Here is a 15,842-nt window from a genome sequence, read left to right on the forward strand (position 1 = left end):
TTTGCTGTTGCCAATTGGTACCTGAAAGCTTGTTGCTCTAGTGGCTGGGCTCTTTCACAGAGCAAGACAATGTCATTAGGTGGGTAAACATAAATATGCTATAATAAAAGGTATGGCTGGGATGCTAGCACTTTCGTAATCCCCATTTACTATACGCTTTCTCTCCGCAGCGCTCCCAGATTAGCTACAAGTGCAACATGGTGCTGCGCCCAATTCCTGAGCTTCTAGAGGACACATCCAGCCACTTGTCTATAGCTGTGCCACGTCTCCTCAAGGAGACATCAGTGCTGTCCTCCTCTTCAGATTCTGATGACCCAGAAGAGTTGCCCTACATTCCTATGCCCCATCAGCCTGAATTTTCTGGTTCCCGCATGTCCCTCACTGAGATACCAACAGATGATGAGCCTGTGGGCCCAGATGGAGCACCAATAGATGAGGAGAGCATGTCCATGGAGTGGCAGGAGGAGGGGCAAGGGGCCGCAGTGGATCTCAAGAAGAAGGAAGAAGGGGAACCTGCTGTCAGGAGACAGAAGGGCACGTTGCCACGGAAGCACTCCACAGAAGTTGAGGGGCCTGGCTCTTCGGATGAGGAGGCTCGTCGTGAGGCCCAGAAAAGGCCAGAGAAAAGGAGGGTCCTGAAGAAAGGTTCTAGCCTGGACTCCCCAGATGCTTCTGAGAGGGCCTCGCGCAAGGGGCAGTTGCGTCGTGGGAGTTCTGCAGATAGTGCCCTCTTGCTGAACCTTCCCTCAGATGAGACTGAACCTCCCTCTCATAAAAGCCTGACCAAGGCAGCCTCCATGGAGTTGCTCCATCGTAGCCCCAGCCCAGGTACACTGTACCGCCGGAAAGGAGGGTTGCCAGAGGAAGAATACACCCAGCGTCTGGAACTCATGCGCCAGCGCTTGCTGCGAGGCAGCCCTGTGGATGGCAAATTGAGTGGCCTGCGGGGGCCCTTACTGGAGACGCTTGGTCTTGAGAAGAAGGTTTTGAGGCCTCCAAGGTTGGAGAAGCAGCTGTCCCCAGGACACAAGATGGTGCGAGCAGCCTCCAGTGAGACAGCTCCCCAGCACCTGCCCCCTGAGGGGCGCCTCCTTCAGAAGAGCAGCTCCTTCAGCCATGGTGATGGGGAGCCTGTCATCTTGCATCGCCGCTCTGGAGAACCATTAGAAATCCCCCTGGCACAAGCTGAGGCCCAGAAATTAAGGGAGACACCTTCCCTCTCAGCTTTGAATGAGTCAAGGCCTCAAACACCTCACACCCCACAGGAGGTCCCCTCCAAGCCACTCACCCCTGACCTGGAGGCAGGAGCAAAGCCCATCACCAGACATAGTATGAGGAAACTAGGCCCAAGGGGAGCTGAGGAAAAACTGCCAGCCAGATTAGCCAAACCTGACACTCCACCAGCTGCAAAATCCATAGGCTCCCCAAAGGGGTCAACACAACCGATACCTATTTCACCTACTCCCAGTAGCTCAGCACCTAAGCGTTCTGCCTATGCTGAGGTCATGCAGTCCCTGACTGGTGAGTCAGCCCAGTTGCCTCAGAGAGATACAACAGAGCCTTCCATCACTGCCTCAGAAAGTGTGCCTCAGATCTCAGCAGCAGAAATGCAACCACAAACTGCAGGTTATGCCAAGATGGTAGCACAGCAACCTGGCAAAGAAACCTCCACCCCAGGTCAGTCTTCCAGTACTGAGCATATTGAGGACATTGACTCTGAAGAGGTGTTTGAGGCTAAGTTCAAAAGAGGGCGGGAAGGCTCTCTCAGCAGGGGCCGCAAGCTGCTCTCCAGGTCTGAGGAGAGGCATCTGGCTAGACCTCTGGTGCAGGAGGATGCCATATATCGGCCAAGTCCAGCAGGTGCTCCACTAGAGCTGTCCAAGGCTGGGGTCTCTCGTCGGGCACATTCAGTACAAGACCTGCATGAGGTAGAGAAGGAAGGTGGTTTCATTCGTAGGATGTCGATGCGACTCCGGCGAACACCTCCCACTGAGAGGAGAAAGGCCAAGGAAGAGGAATCAGGAGGTGCTGCCCAGGGCCGGCGACTCTCCTGGGCCTTGGCTTCCAAGGACAAGAAAGACTCAGGCAGCCAGCAGGCAGAGCCTGGCTCCAGTGAGTCACCGGTCATGGCTGTACGCAGGAAGATTGGCACCACCATGGGGCGCCTCTCCACCCACCTACGCAGCCACTCGCAGCAACATGCTGATGAAGACCATGCAGCCACTGCTAGTGACCACATCAGACAGCCTGAGAAGAGAGCTCCTTTCCTTTCTCAGCTGCGCCGTGCAACATCTGAGGGTGAAAACCTGCGCCAGATGGGCATCCCACAGAACCAGCTGGCAGCCCAGTCTGCTAATGTCCCCTCCACAGAATCCTTCCAGTCTGAGACATCCACAGGCAATGGTGAGCCAATATCCACAACCAATATTGGGAAGGTTGAGTCGGAGGCTGATAACCTGAGTGTTTTTGTTAAAAGGGAGTAATACAGATGATGGCTATCCTCTTCCTTATGTGTTTTTGGCAACAGATGTGTGCGTGTGTGTATGTGTATATTCCCTTAAAAGTATGTGAAGACAATAACTTATTTTCTGTAGTGTGGTTTCATTCTTAAATGAGAGGAGCACAGAAACCAGATGTTCATGCCTCCTTCCATGGAAGCCATTATCTCTCTCCACAGCCATTTCAGAGAAGAGTTGATGTTTCTAAGCTAGGAGGCTATTCAAAGATATAATTTCCTTTATAGGTTCTTTATAGGTTCTGCAGGATAGGGCATTGTGTTTAAAATTATACTCCCACTTGTGGGAGTTTTAGAGCAATACTTGTGGGAGTTAGAACTGAAGAAGCGAACAAAAAAGGAGAATGAATTAATTATACTGAAGATAATAATGTGACTGGGACAGGAAGATATCTGTGGCAAGAGTAAATCAAATGCATGCAGGAAGGAGAAACCAGCAGTATGCCAACCAAGCCCCTCCCTTAATTCCCAGAATTCAGTTGGCTTGGGCAAAGCCCACTCATATCTGTTGTTTCCATAGTTTCTGGTGATGTTCACCGACGCAGTTCTCGCTGGGAGCGCTGGAGTTTATCCCGAGCCAAGAAAGACAAGGTTGCATCACAGCCCAACATTCCTGCTAGCCTGAGAGGGGAAGGCGTCATCATTGTGAGTCAGCCCTATGTCCTCAGTGAGTCAGGTATGCCTTCTCATGCTGCTATGTGATGAGTTCAACCTAATGGGGTAGTCTCGGGGAAACTGAGTTGTCCTCCCTTGTTCATCTGTACTAGGAAGTTCCAGCTCTTCTGCTGATTTGACTGGGCCATTCTAGGAAAACATAATAGTAAAGGATTGCGCTTGAGGTGCTCTCTCCATCCTTTTTCACTTTTTCTCATGCAGCTCTATAGGACTGGAGGAGGGAAACTCAGGCCCATGCACCTAAGCTGGACATGGAGGACTGGAATTCAGCCCTGTGTAGGCTCCCCATCAATCCCTCCCTGAAGAAGCTTTCTGGAATTCCCAGTGTCTCTGACAAGCAAGATCCATACTATAGATCTATAGCAGTGTTTCCAACCTTTGGTCCTCCAGCTGTTTTGGATTTGAGCTCCCATTATCCCTGACTGTTAGCCACATTGGCTGTGGCTTCTGGGATCTGAAATCCAAAACAAATGGCTCTATAACATACGACATAAATTTGCCAAAGAAATAACATTCCTGACCTGTTCTTTAGTACCAATCACAACATCCTCAAATTTATTCCTCCTATCCCTTTTTTTCCTGCCCAGACTTCCCTCCAGTTTTCCACATAAAATTGAAGGACCAGGTATTGCTGGAGGGAGAAGCAGTGCAACTGTGCTGCCTTCCTGCAGCCAGCCCTGCTCCTCGTATTCTATGGATGAAAGGTAAGTTGTGCATTATAAGGAGAACATGTGTGCTATATTTGGGTTCCAAAAAAGGAGCCATCTTCCAAATTCAGGAAGGAGTGTCCTACGTCCTGCTTGATTTGTCCCACAGAATATAAGGTTTAACTTTTTCCCCATCCACTTAGCAATATCCCATTGGTCCAATGGTTATGCTGCCAAATTGCCATAACCGGATGACACCCAAGGCAGTTTCATCTTTAAGTATTAAATAAATATTGGGAGTCATTCAAACCTGAAAATTTAGCAGTGAGCTGAAAACTTTCAAGACTTGATTTTTGCAATGCGCTCTACAGGAGCCCTGGTGGCACAGTGGTTAAATGCCTGTACTGCAGCCATTCACTCAAAACCGCAAGGTTGCGAGTTCAAGACCAGCAAAAGGGCCCAAGCTCGACTCAGGCTTGCATCCTTCCGAGGTCGCTAAAATGAGTACCCAGACTGTTGGGGGCAAATTAGCTTACTTGCTAATTTGCTTACTTGCTGTTCACCGCTATGATCTTTGGAATAGCGGTATATAAATAAAACAAATTATTATTATTATTATTATTTACATGGGGCTACCCTTGTGCCTAGTCCGGAAACTCCAGTTGGTACAGAATAGGGCAGCTAGGTTGGTCACAGGAACAGCAAGGAGTGACCATATAACACCAATATTGAAGTCACTCCACTGGCTGCCTATCAGTTTCCGGGCACAGTACAAGGTGTTGGTTATCACCTTTAAAGCCCTACATGGCTTGGGCCCAACCTATCTAAGGGATCGCCTGCTTCCATATAATCCGCCCCGTACACTCAGGTCCTCTGGGAGGAATTTATTACAGCCCTTAAAGACCAGGTTGACAGCGACCTCCCAGAGGACATTCTCTGCAGCCGCTCCCAATTTATGGAATGGCCTGCCGGACGAGATCTGTCAAATTACCAATCTAGAGAGCTTTAAAAAGGCCATTAAGACGGATCTCTTCCGGCAAGCCTTCCCGGAATAAAATGTTCAGCCACAAATAAGACTTCCCATCCAGTGAACTCTGCCCATGATGATTTTTATTTAGCTTAGTCGGTTTTACTATGTAGTTTTTAATCTTACATTGTTTAATCTTGTTTTAAGTGGGGGGGTATTATGTATATATGGATGTATTTTAATCTGTTGTACGCCGCTTTGATTGCCTGGCAAAAAGTGGGATAGAAATAAAAAAAAGTTATTATTACTTTTATTATTTCATTTGGAGGGTAGGACCAAAATGTAGATATAGTGGGCCGATAGTATGCACTGGGTTTGGTTCCAGAAACACCCCCCCCCCATTGATATTGAAATCCATGAATGCTCAAGTCCCATTAAATTAATGGTGTAATAAAATGATGTCCCATATATAAAATGGCAAGCTCAAGGTTTGATTTTTGGAATATATATATATATATTCAAGCCATGGATGGTTGAATCAGTGAATAAAAAATCCGTGGATACAGAGGGTCAATTGTATATGGAACTGTGCTACCACCATATTTGTGTGGTGCAAATAATCTATCCTTTACTTTAGTTGCCACCTAAAGTGGCTGTGTTCATTTGGAACCCTGAAATGCAGTGGAACTCCATTGGAATTTGGACCCCTTAGTTTCAATTGGGAAGGAAATCCATGTTACATGTTGAGGCATGTTGGTACCAGCCTGTGGCAGAGAAGCAATAGAGCTATGGGCATACATGAAAAGCAATATGCACTACTGATGGACTTAGTATGCTGGTGTGGATCAGTATTCCTGTTTTCCACAGATAAGCATGCCCTGGTATCAGAAGGACTTCTTAACATTGTGGCATGCAAGGATGGCCGCCAGCTGCTTACCATCTCCAAGGTTGCCAAGAAAGATGCAGGCTTATACGAATGCAATGCCACTAATGCCCTGGGCACTGCCACCAGTTCCTGCACCATTGCTGTGGCACGTAAGAACACAAAAGAGTGTCTCCTACAACCTTCTCCTTCCCCAGACAAACGTGTGGCCTTGTCTTCGCCACATATTTTGTGTGCTAAGTAATTAATTTCTCTTTTTTATACCTACTTGGAACAGGACTTCCTGGGAGACCAGGCACCCCAGAAATCCCCCAGAAGTACAGGAACACTGTTCTGGTCCTCTGGAGGCCAGCAGATAGCCAGGCACCTTGCACATATACGTTAGAACGCAAGATGGATGGTATGTAGATGTTGGATGTTGTCAATACTGTCATTTTTCTGCTATTTCCTTTGGAGAACCCTTAACGGTGTCTCATGTACTCCCCAGCTCTTTGTGGACATCTGCAGCATCATATCCACCCCACCCCACCCTTGTTGTTGTTGTTTTGTGCCTTCAAGTCATTTCTAACATATTGCTATCCTGAGGCAAACCTATCATTTGGCAAGATTTGTTCAGAGGGGGTTTGCTCTTGTTTTCCTCTGAGGCTGAGAGAGAGTGACTTGCTCAAGGTCACCCAATGGGTTCCTATGGCTGAGCGTAGATTTGAATCCTTGAAATTTGAGTTGTACTCTAATGCTAAAACCACTGTATCACACTGGCTTTCTCCCCATGAAATTATAAATGGAATTCAGGGGCCATTCAGTCTACCTTTTACCCCGGTTCAGAAACCGGATTAAACATGGGAAGTTCGTATTGGCCCCGATTCTTCCACAATCGAAATCGAGGCTTTCACACCCATTCAGGGGCAAATGCCCCTTGCCGTGGGTCTTTGAAAGTGAGGTTTTACTGGTATCTTTTAAGAAAAACTGGGTCCTGGCAAATATGAACTTCGCCCAGATCATGATCAGGTCAAGTTCAGGGGAGAGATTAGGTCAGAGGGAGGGCAGAGGGCAGAACATGCCTCCCCTTCATCGGGGTGGAGGAGGAGGAGGAAAGGAGCAGGAAGAAGGGAGCCATGGAGGGCAGGATCGAGGTGAAGGAGGAAGAAGCAGGACAAAGGATGCCATGGAGGGCAGGATCGGGGCGAAGGAGGAAGGAGCAGGATGAAGGGTGCCATGGAGGGCAGGATCGGGGCGAAGGAGGAAGGAGCAGGACGAAGGGTGCCATGGAGGGCAGGATCAGGGTGAAGGAGGAAGGAGCAGGATGAAGGGTGCCATGGAGGGCAGGATCGGGGCGAAGGAAGAAGGAGCAGGAGGAAGGGAGCCATGGAGGGCAGGGTTGAGGCAAAGGAGGAAGGAGCAGGACAAAGGGTCAAGTTCAGGGGAGAAATTAGGTCAGAGGAGGGCAGAGAACGGAACATGCCTCCCCCCTCGCAGGCAACTTTCTCTCCCTTTTTTGGGTGGGGGGGTAATTTTTATTTTTGACAGACTATGCGAATAGTTCTACAGGTAGATACATATTGATAGAATGTGTCTGCTTGTGCTACATTTTCCTTTCATTTGCTTGCTGCCGGCACGGCACCTCATTTTGCAAGAGGCTTCTTTTTTAATTTTTTTTTTTTTTTTGTGTGTGTGTAATATGCAAATGTTACAGTGCAAATGGTATAAATGTTTCTCTTTCAATTTGGCAAATTGATACAATATGTGAATGCTTTTGCTACATATGTGTATTGTAAGGCATTCTGGGGTGGCAATGAGGGAAAGCAAAGGATGCAGAGTTGGCATTCTGAGGCGAGGTATTATTATTATTATTATTATTATTATTATTATTATTATTGTGACGGGAAGAGGATGGCATGGGGGGAGGCAAGGGCTTCAGAGGTAGCATTGGCCTGGAAGCGAAGGGGAGGCTAGAGGCTGGCATGTGGAAACCCATGACTTTGAGGTAGTCACACTCTCTCAGCCTCAGGGGAAAGGCAATGGCAAATCTCCTTGGAACCAATCTTGCCAAGAAAACCCCAGGATGGGGTCGTTTTAGGGTTGCCATAATCTGTAATGACCCAAACACACACAACACACACACACACACACACCTGGAGGTTTTTAAATTTGACAAGTTGACAGAATATGTGCACACTGCTGCCACTTTTTTAAAAAAAGAAAAGGAGGGGGGAAGCACCCATTCCGTTGGCCAATGGCTGTAGGATAGGTCACCTTTGATGAAATCGGAAGTAAATTTGATTGACAACAGAGGAGGCTCCATTTTAAACCGGTACCGCAAATGTGAACTTCAGAGGGGTAAATTACCCTGGTCAAGGTAAAAGACAGTGGGCACTTGTTTCCAAGGAGATTCGAGATGGGGGGACCCGGATCTGCCCAGTTCTATCCAGAGTAAATGGGTGAGTGAGAATGGGGCCCAAGTTTCGTTCTTTTGAGTCTACAGTGCACCACTTGTCACCTGCCTGGTAATGCTGCCTTTGATTGATTGCCTGTTCCTGAGGAACTGATGGTGTGCCAAGACAGGGAAGGGTCTCTTCCTAGGCCCCCTTCCACACCTCACTGTGTTCTGTACAACATCAACAGCCCAGTTGATATTAAGAGGTCCTCAGCTGTGTGGAATGATGTGAAAAGCGTTCAGAAGAGGAAGATGTGGCAGCTGACAATGAGTGTTGGACCTCCATTTGCAAACGTATAATTCCAGTATTGCCAGTCATTTCTGGGCCAATTGCTGCATATTAGAGCCCTAAATGGCTTTGTTGCAGGATGTCAAATTACTCTAAAAATTGCATTCTTCCACCTGTAGTTGAATTCCCTGCTTCAGGAGGCCCAACTGCTTCCCTCTTTATTGTTGTTTTCAGTATGTTTCTTGTTACTTATATAACTGCACCATTGGTTAGCTTTAGTTTTCCCCCCTGCCTTATGTAATTTTAAGCTATGGCATCTCAATTTTAGCTTGCTTCTTTTTTGTTTGTTCATTTAGTCTTAATTGTTTTACAGAATGCATGTTGGTTCTGTTGTTAAGAGTCACCCTAGGGGATCTATGAGAGGTTGAAAGGCAAGAGAGTACTATTTTAATTTATAATATTATGCATGCCCCACATAGCACCAGGTCGCTCTGTCTCCAAAAGAGCCACTCCAGCTGCTGATATCCATGTGTTCCTCCCCCAGGAGAACATGAGTGGAAAGTAGTCAGCTCTGGCATTGCTGACTGTTATTTCAATGCAACAGATCTACCAGTGGGGAGCACCGCCAAGTTCCGTGTTGCCTGTGCCAACAAGGCTGGACAAGGTCCCTACAGTAATCCCTCAGGGAAGGTGTTAATTGAGAGCACAGGTAAGAAGGAGGCAAACTTCCTTCCTTCCTTCCTTTTTTGTCTATTTGGAGCATTTCAACTTAACCCACAAGCATCCAGAGCCATAACTCATTAATAAGGCAGTTTCTATCCTTAGGTTACAGTACAACAGTGCATCCCAAGTGATCTGATATGGGGGACTGGCAATTTCCTCTGCCACCCACTGTTCTAGTATGCTCAAGGACATATTGGCTGCAGATTTAATCATAGAATCATAGAGTTGGAAGAGACCACAAGGGCCATCCAGTCCAACTGGATGTAGGTTCCTGTTAGGCTCCCCCCCTCTGTCAGCAGTGGTAAGCTGGCCAGAATTGGTTTTTAATGTAATTTTATTAATGTAATTTTTTCTATTGTATGTGTATTTTATTGTAAGTATGGAATTGGTTGTACACCGCCCTGATCATAGGAAGGGTGGTATAGAAATAAAAGTTTTATTATTTTATTTATTATTTTAACTCCCTTCCCTGTTGCTTCTTTCTTTCCTGAACTCTCATCATGGATGGGCAGCCAGTGGCAGGGCCAGCTCTAGGTATTTTGCCACCCTAGGCGAGAAATATTTTGGCACCCCTGTCGCCCCTCATAATTATTTTCACCCCTTGATCGCCGCTGTTTCATTTGTTAGCTAAACATGACATAAAACTTAGGTTCCAATCTCTCCGCACAGTACTGAGAATTAGTCAAAAAGCCAGTTAGGTTTTTACAGGTTAAAGACTTTTTTATTGCTGTGATATTTGGAATGGAGACTAATGCATACATATTCCTTTTGCAAGCTTGAAGCATTATTCATTCTAATGATGTGGAAAAATCTGGATCCCATCCCATGAATTTGTGGGGTAGTGGTGGTCCATCTATGACCCCTAAAAACTAAAAATCTTCACCCAAGGGGCAGAAAAGGATGTCACATGAAAGAGAAGAAAACCAGTAGAGTCACCAGATGAGAGGACCAGGGCTGCAGTTTGACACCACTTTAGCTGCCTTTGGCTCCCATGATGACCAGCTGTCCTAACCACAAAGGAGGACAAGGCACCACAAAATATAGGGCTTTCAAGTAAAATGGAGGACATGACCAAGTAAAAGCTGAAACCCCTCATATAAATATAAATTCATGCTTCTTAGTGATGCTCAAAAGGGAGGACATTTTTGGAATTCCTCCTGGACAGAAGACTGAAATGTAAGATATACCCCAGTAAAAGACGACATCTGGTCATCTTGCTGGTTCCATGCTTTGGAGCCCTGGGATTTGTAGTTTGTTGTGGCTCCACTGCTCTCTGACTGAGAAGGCGAATTCTCCTCCAAAAATCCAAGCCCCAGGATTCCATAGCATGGAGCCAGGGCAGTTAAAGCGGTGTCAAATTGCATTATTTCTGCAGTGTAGATGCAGCCCATGAAAAAAAGATGGGAATGGCTCCAGGGCGAGAAAGAAAAGACACATAGTAGGCACAACTACCAAGAGTGGGCAAGCCACACTCTCTCAGCCACAGCAAGTAGCTCTCTCTCCCTGCTACTCACTCACAGGCTGGCAGCTGCTGGCTGCTCCACTCTCCTCATCCTCCGAACTCCTGCCACTCTCTCTCTGTCTCTTTCTCTCTCTCTCTCTCTCTGGCCTCCTGGCTCCCTTGCCACCCTTCTGGCACCCCCTACAGATTGCGCCCCTAGGCAGTGGCCTACCTGGCCTATATGGACGGGCCGGCCCTGGCCAGTGGCTCAGGAACCATTACTAGTCCACAGAATACCAACTTGAGTAGCACTGACGCACACAAAAAGAAAATAAGCTTGGAGGAAGGAGGAAACAAACATGATGTTGACAGATCGTTCAGTTGCCCAAACTGACAGAAACAGATCTTTTCAGGATTAGATTGTATTCAGGTTACACAGTCTGTTATCTTTCTGGAATGGCTTGTTGCTCTTTTATACTGATCTTTCTATTCTGCCTTTACATTCTGTTCACAGAGTTCTTCTTTTTCTTCTCCCCTTGTTTTAGGACAAAATAGTTCCTCATAAAGCCTGCTGGTGGTAGTTGGGGGGAATGATTGAGTGAGTGACCACCAGTGGAAATTGTATAGTGGCACTTTACAAGGGCCCTTATCACACGCGGGGTTTTGCAGCTCAGATGAAGAGTCACTACTGGTCCAGCCATGCGAATTCACATTATAACATGATGTATTATCACACCTGATTGCTTTCTATGGGGGGGTCGTTCTGAGGTGGATCCACAGTCAAGCCAGAATAACTCTTCATTTTTGTGAATTCAGTAACAAGCGAATTAACAAAAATTGCTTCTAAGCTCACTTCGATTTCATTCCGAATTGGTCTGGTGTGGAATACAACTTTGCTTCTGTCCCAGTACAGTCCCCCAAACCTCCAAGGTCCTACATTCCCATGATGCCGCGCTGCAATTTTGCCCCATTTGCTTCCGGTTCCCCCCCCCTCCGCTTCCATTGCTGCTGAGGGGAAATGCGGTTGTTTCCGGTGCCGCTGGGGAAAGGGCAGAGAGCTACTGGGGAATGAATCTATTCACGTTTTAACGTGGACAGGGGACATGCTGGCAAGGAGGGGGAAAGTGGCTGTTTCCGATGCCGCTGGGGAAGGCTGCTTGTATGACTGGAAAAAACGGACCATATATCCCATAGAAAGGCTGCTTGTATGGCTGGAAAAACAGACCATATATCCCATAGAAAGCCTGCTTGTGTGGCTGCAAAAATGGACCATATATCCCAGAAAAAGAGTGCTAGTTTGGGTGCCAAAACGGACTCTAAAGCCCATAGAACATGAAGCAATCTTTCATGTGAGGCTAGCATTCATGTGAAAGTGGAACCAGGAAGTGGCCCCCTTCTTCACCCCGGAAGTTCAAAGATTCACAATGCGTTCAGACCCCTACCAAGCATGCACGAGGGTCCCAAATTGAATTGTTGAATCTGCATGGTATGTACTGGTGTGGTAATTCAATGTGAACTCGCTCCGCTTTGACCCAGTACTTACCACAATTTTGTTCTTCACGTGTGATAGTTCATCACATGAATTGCCTTGGATTCAAAGTGACTCTGCTATGGAAGCACTTCGGTTTAGAGTTCTAGTCTGTTACAGACCTTACCACTGAGCAGAGTGAAGCAACCTCCTCAAACAGTAGCTTGTGGTGTGTGTGTGTGTATATATATATAACAGCAAGCCCTTGTCTGTTGCTCCTGGTCTTCATGGCCATTCCACTCTTTTGAAAGATAATGTTATGTGTGCTGAAAGGCCTCATATATCCCATGATTCAAAGCCTGGAACACTGAAGTGTGATGGAGACTGATATTATTCCATAGCTGGTTCTTTGTTCTCAACCTCTGCTCAGTGTAGGACAGCATATGGGCAAGCCTGTTATCTGTAGGAATGTATTTACTGTATAGTCACCTTAGGGTTCCACATGTTGGAACACATGTTCCAAAATCTGCTATTTGGGGCCAGGGAGCCTACTCATTTCTTCATCTGGCCCTGTCATAATTTGGATTACCAGTGTTACACTTAGAGGATCCTCAGATTGCTTAGGGTTTTAGGTAGTAAAGCAGGCCCATTGGTGCTCCCTGCCCTCCTCGCCCCATTTTCCTCCTTTGTGGATAATTTATACTGTTTTCTTCACATTCAGAACCCAAAGCTGCCCATATGGCTGTCACTGCCAAAAAGAGTATGACTGCCTCAGAGAAAGCCACTTCCACCAAATCTTCACAGACCGTTTTGAACCAGTCCTCCCAGCCATGGTTGAAAAGTACCGATCCTCTGACATCCACCTCTCTCAGGAAACAGAAGGGGGCAGTGGTACCAGTGGGAATGCAGGTGCCTGCTGCCCCACCAGTTACTCAGGACAATGAAGAGACTTCTGTGGTTGTAGAGAAAGCAAAGCTCCCAATTGCAGCCCTGCTTCCATCCAACAAAGATACCCTGTCTTCTGAGAGTTCAGCTATTGAACTGTCAGCCTCTCCTGAGCCAACATCAAAGCCTTCCAGGACAGCATCTTCCCTCAGTACCCACAGTGAGACATCCTTCTCCACCACGGTCTCACCTGCTCCAGCATCTTCTGCCGGCTCTTCCAAGTTCTCACCTATTTCTCCTGCATCGCCAACCACAATGGCAGACTCACCAGCAACTGTCTCCCCCAAAGCTGTCCCATATGTGGTCACTTCTTTTGTTTCCATCCCACCAAGAGTGCCCACCACCCCAGACGGTGGACCTAGCCCTTCACTTACCCCAAGGACAGAAGAAGGGCCTTCTCACACACGCTTCCTGAGCCGGAGTGCTACCCCTGGCAGGGACACTGGCAGTGGTGCTCAGGGCAGACTCTCTGCAGCTGCAAAGGATGACTCCTCCTTGCACCAAGGTGTTCCTCAAAAACCTTACACATTCTTGGATGAGAGAGCAAGGTAAGGCTTCTGTCCTTTGAACATAGGAAGTTGCCTTATCCTGAGTCATGCTCATTGAACAATCCAGCCCAGTATAATCTGTTCCAGGGAGCAGTAATTCAGGATGAGGTATTTCCCAGCCCTGGTGATGGACAGCTTTTTGGCTGCAGATGCCAAGGGTAGAAGAGCATGTAAACCACCCTTAGAGCCTTATCATACTAGAAGAATCACGCTCATACTAGCCTTGTCATGAGAGACAAATCTGAGCAGCATTTAAAAGTAGAAAAAACCTGCAAATGCGGGAGGTTTTTCAGGTGCATTTGACCCAAACAGCAATAATGCAAAAATAAAGCAAAAGGAAAGTGGTTGCTTTTTTTTTTTTTTTTTTTTTGCATTATTGCTATTTGGAAGAAATGTTGTCTGAAAAACCTCCTGCATTTGCGGGGTTTTTAAACTTTTAAATCCCATTTGTGAGTGGGATACATCTAGCGTGATAAGGTCACCATGGAGTAGTGGATGCTCTGGTCAGGATTAGGTACTGTTGGACAGAACAGGCCTTCATGGATCCTGGGTGTAATAAAGGTCTGTGTATTCCAGCAATCCCAGCCTACTCCATTCACACAATCATGTTTATTGCATGACACGTGTAAGTATTGTGTGACATCCATTGCCTCCAGTGAAGCTGCAGGAGGTTAAATTTTGCGTAACATCAGGGATGGATAGAGCACAGCCTTGGGGACAGGGAGTGGGGACACATGTAGTACTGTGGGGTGTTTCACTACTTCAGGTTCCATACCTAGAATCTTTCAAGCTATCAGCTGGTCAAGATCTCAGAACTGAAAAACAGTTTTGGATGTCATGGCTTGTGACAGGAAATGCAAATGATCCAGGAAGTGCAACTTTGAAATGTCCTAAGCCCAAACAGTGTCTCACCTCCTTCTGAACTGTGGTGCATGAGTTGTTTCTAAATGTGGACATTACACATTTCCAGCAGTAAAATAGGATGTCACAAAGGAGTGTCTTGTCCCCCTTTCCAATCATAATATCTGAAGCTGATACGTGCCCAGACAATGATAAGGCAAGCTTCATGGACATCCTGGAACTACTCAGTTCTACATTGTAGAACTGTTGGTGTAGAATTGTTGGTGACTCTACCTGTTGCATTTTTTATTATTTTGGTGGAGCCTGATGCCTTAGAATTTGTTGGACAGGCCTTGGAATTATCTAAACATGTACTGAACATGTGCCATGTGTGTGTTTGCAGGGGCCGATTTGGAGTGGTCCGAGAATGTAAGGAAAATGCCACAGGCAAACGTTTTATAGCCAAGATTGTGCCATATGAGGCAGAAGGCAAGCAGAGTGTCTTGCAGGAATATGAGATCCTGAAGAGCCTGCACCATGAGCACCTTATGGCACTGCATGAGGCCTACATTACGCCTCGGTATCTGGTGCTGATAGCTGAAAACTGCACTGGGAAGGAGATTCTCTACCACTTGGTTGACAGGTTTGTTGGGGGGAAAGGGAAGGGAATGGGTGAAACCAAGATGCATTGGGCTTCTGTGTCTGGTGAGGCAATGGCACTATGGTAAATAAAAGACTGAGCCAAAACAAGGAAAGAAAGTGCGCTAGTATTACTTTGGCCTAGAGGTTAGAAAAGATACCCCAAAACTTGGCACATGGTTGGTATTACAGTCTGTCCCCACTCCACTAACAAAAAAACTTTCCAAAGTTATGACAATTGTTTGTAGGCCTGAACTAGCTTTAGATCACTTGGAAATCTGTGATGGAATTGATAACTAGTGTTAATCAGTTTAGATTAATTTAAGTCCTAAATGTTAAGACTTTCTCTGATTGAAAGCATTTTAAACGTTACAACTGAGTGACAGAACTACACAGTGGAGGAAAAGTAATCAGTTGCATCACCTCCACTTTTGGTCCTGTGACCCTCATTTGAACGAAGTATTGTGCTTCCAAAAGGAAGAGAAGCAGCATTGCTCCAAAAGGAACCACAGCAAATTATAATTTGCTTCTTTTTTGAAATTTAATTTTTAATATATTCAAGAGCAGGCCTTTGACCCTTGCTGTGAATTTTGTCCCCCACTATTGCCTGTACATGAATAATTACAACTCTTTACATCTCTTTATAGAAACTTAAATTGGTGCATCTGCCATGATTGGAATGACACAATAAAGAGGAAAGACAAAATTCAGGAAAGCATTAGCTTATTAGACCAAACTCTATTGGTGTAAGACTATAAATGCTGCAATTTATACTAGTACAGTACTCAAAAATATTATTTTGCGGCTACAGTTCTGTGAATTATCAATGGTAATACTGGTTGGGGTATTCTGGGGAGTATGGTACAATAAAGGAATTTTTACAATGTC

General features: G+C 46.3%; 1 protein-coding gene across 6 annotated transcripts in view; it reads left to right on the forward strand.

Moving 5' to 3' along the window:
* SPEG (striated muscle enriched protein kinase) overlaps nucleotides 1-15,842 on the forward strand; it is a 177,556-nt gene that overhangs the window by 154,554 nt on the left and 7,160 nt on the right. For all 6 annotated transcript variants that reach the window (XM_089520471.1, XM_089520477.1, XM_089520475.1 and 3 more), the window contains 8 exons: nucleotides 171-2,403; nucleotides 3,036-3,191; nucleotides 3,778-3,894; nucleotides 5,672-5,839; nucleotides 5,965-6,087; nucleotides 8,895-9,059; nucleotides 12,704-13,475; nucleotides 14,719-14,958. In XM_089520471.1, coding sequence (XP_089376597.1) covers nucleotides 171-2,403; nucleotides 3,036-3,191; nucleotides 3,778-3,894; nucleotides 5,672-5,839; nucleotides 5,965-6,087; nucleotides 8,895-9,059; nucleotides 12,704-13,475; nucleotides 14,719-14,958 — 3,974 coding nt within the window. The remainder of the gene's footprint in view (nucleotides 1-170; nucleotides 2,404-3,035; nucleotides 3,192-3,777; nucleotides 3,895-5,671; nucleotides 5,840-5,964; nucleotides 6,088-8,894; nucleotides 9,060-12,703; nucleotides 13,476-14,718; nucleotides 14,959-15,842) is intronic.

Source organism: Sceloporus occidentalis, unplaced genomic scaffold, assembly GCF_023333645.1.
Source record: "Sceloporus occidentalis isolate IW3139 unplaced genomic scaffold, rSceOcc1.0.p SCAF_4, whole genome shotgun sequence".
NCBI classification, from domain to species: Eukaryota; Metazoa; Chordata; class Lepidosauria; order Squamata; family Phrynosomatidae; genus Sceloporus; species Sceloporus occidentalis.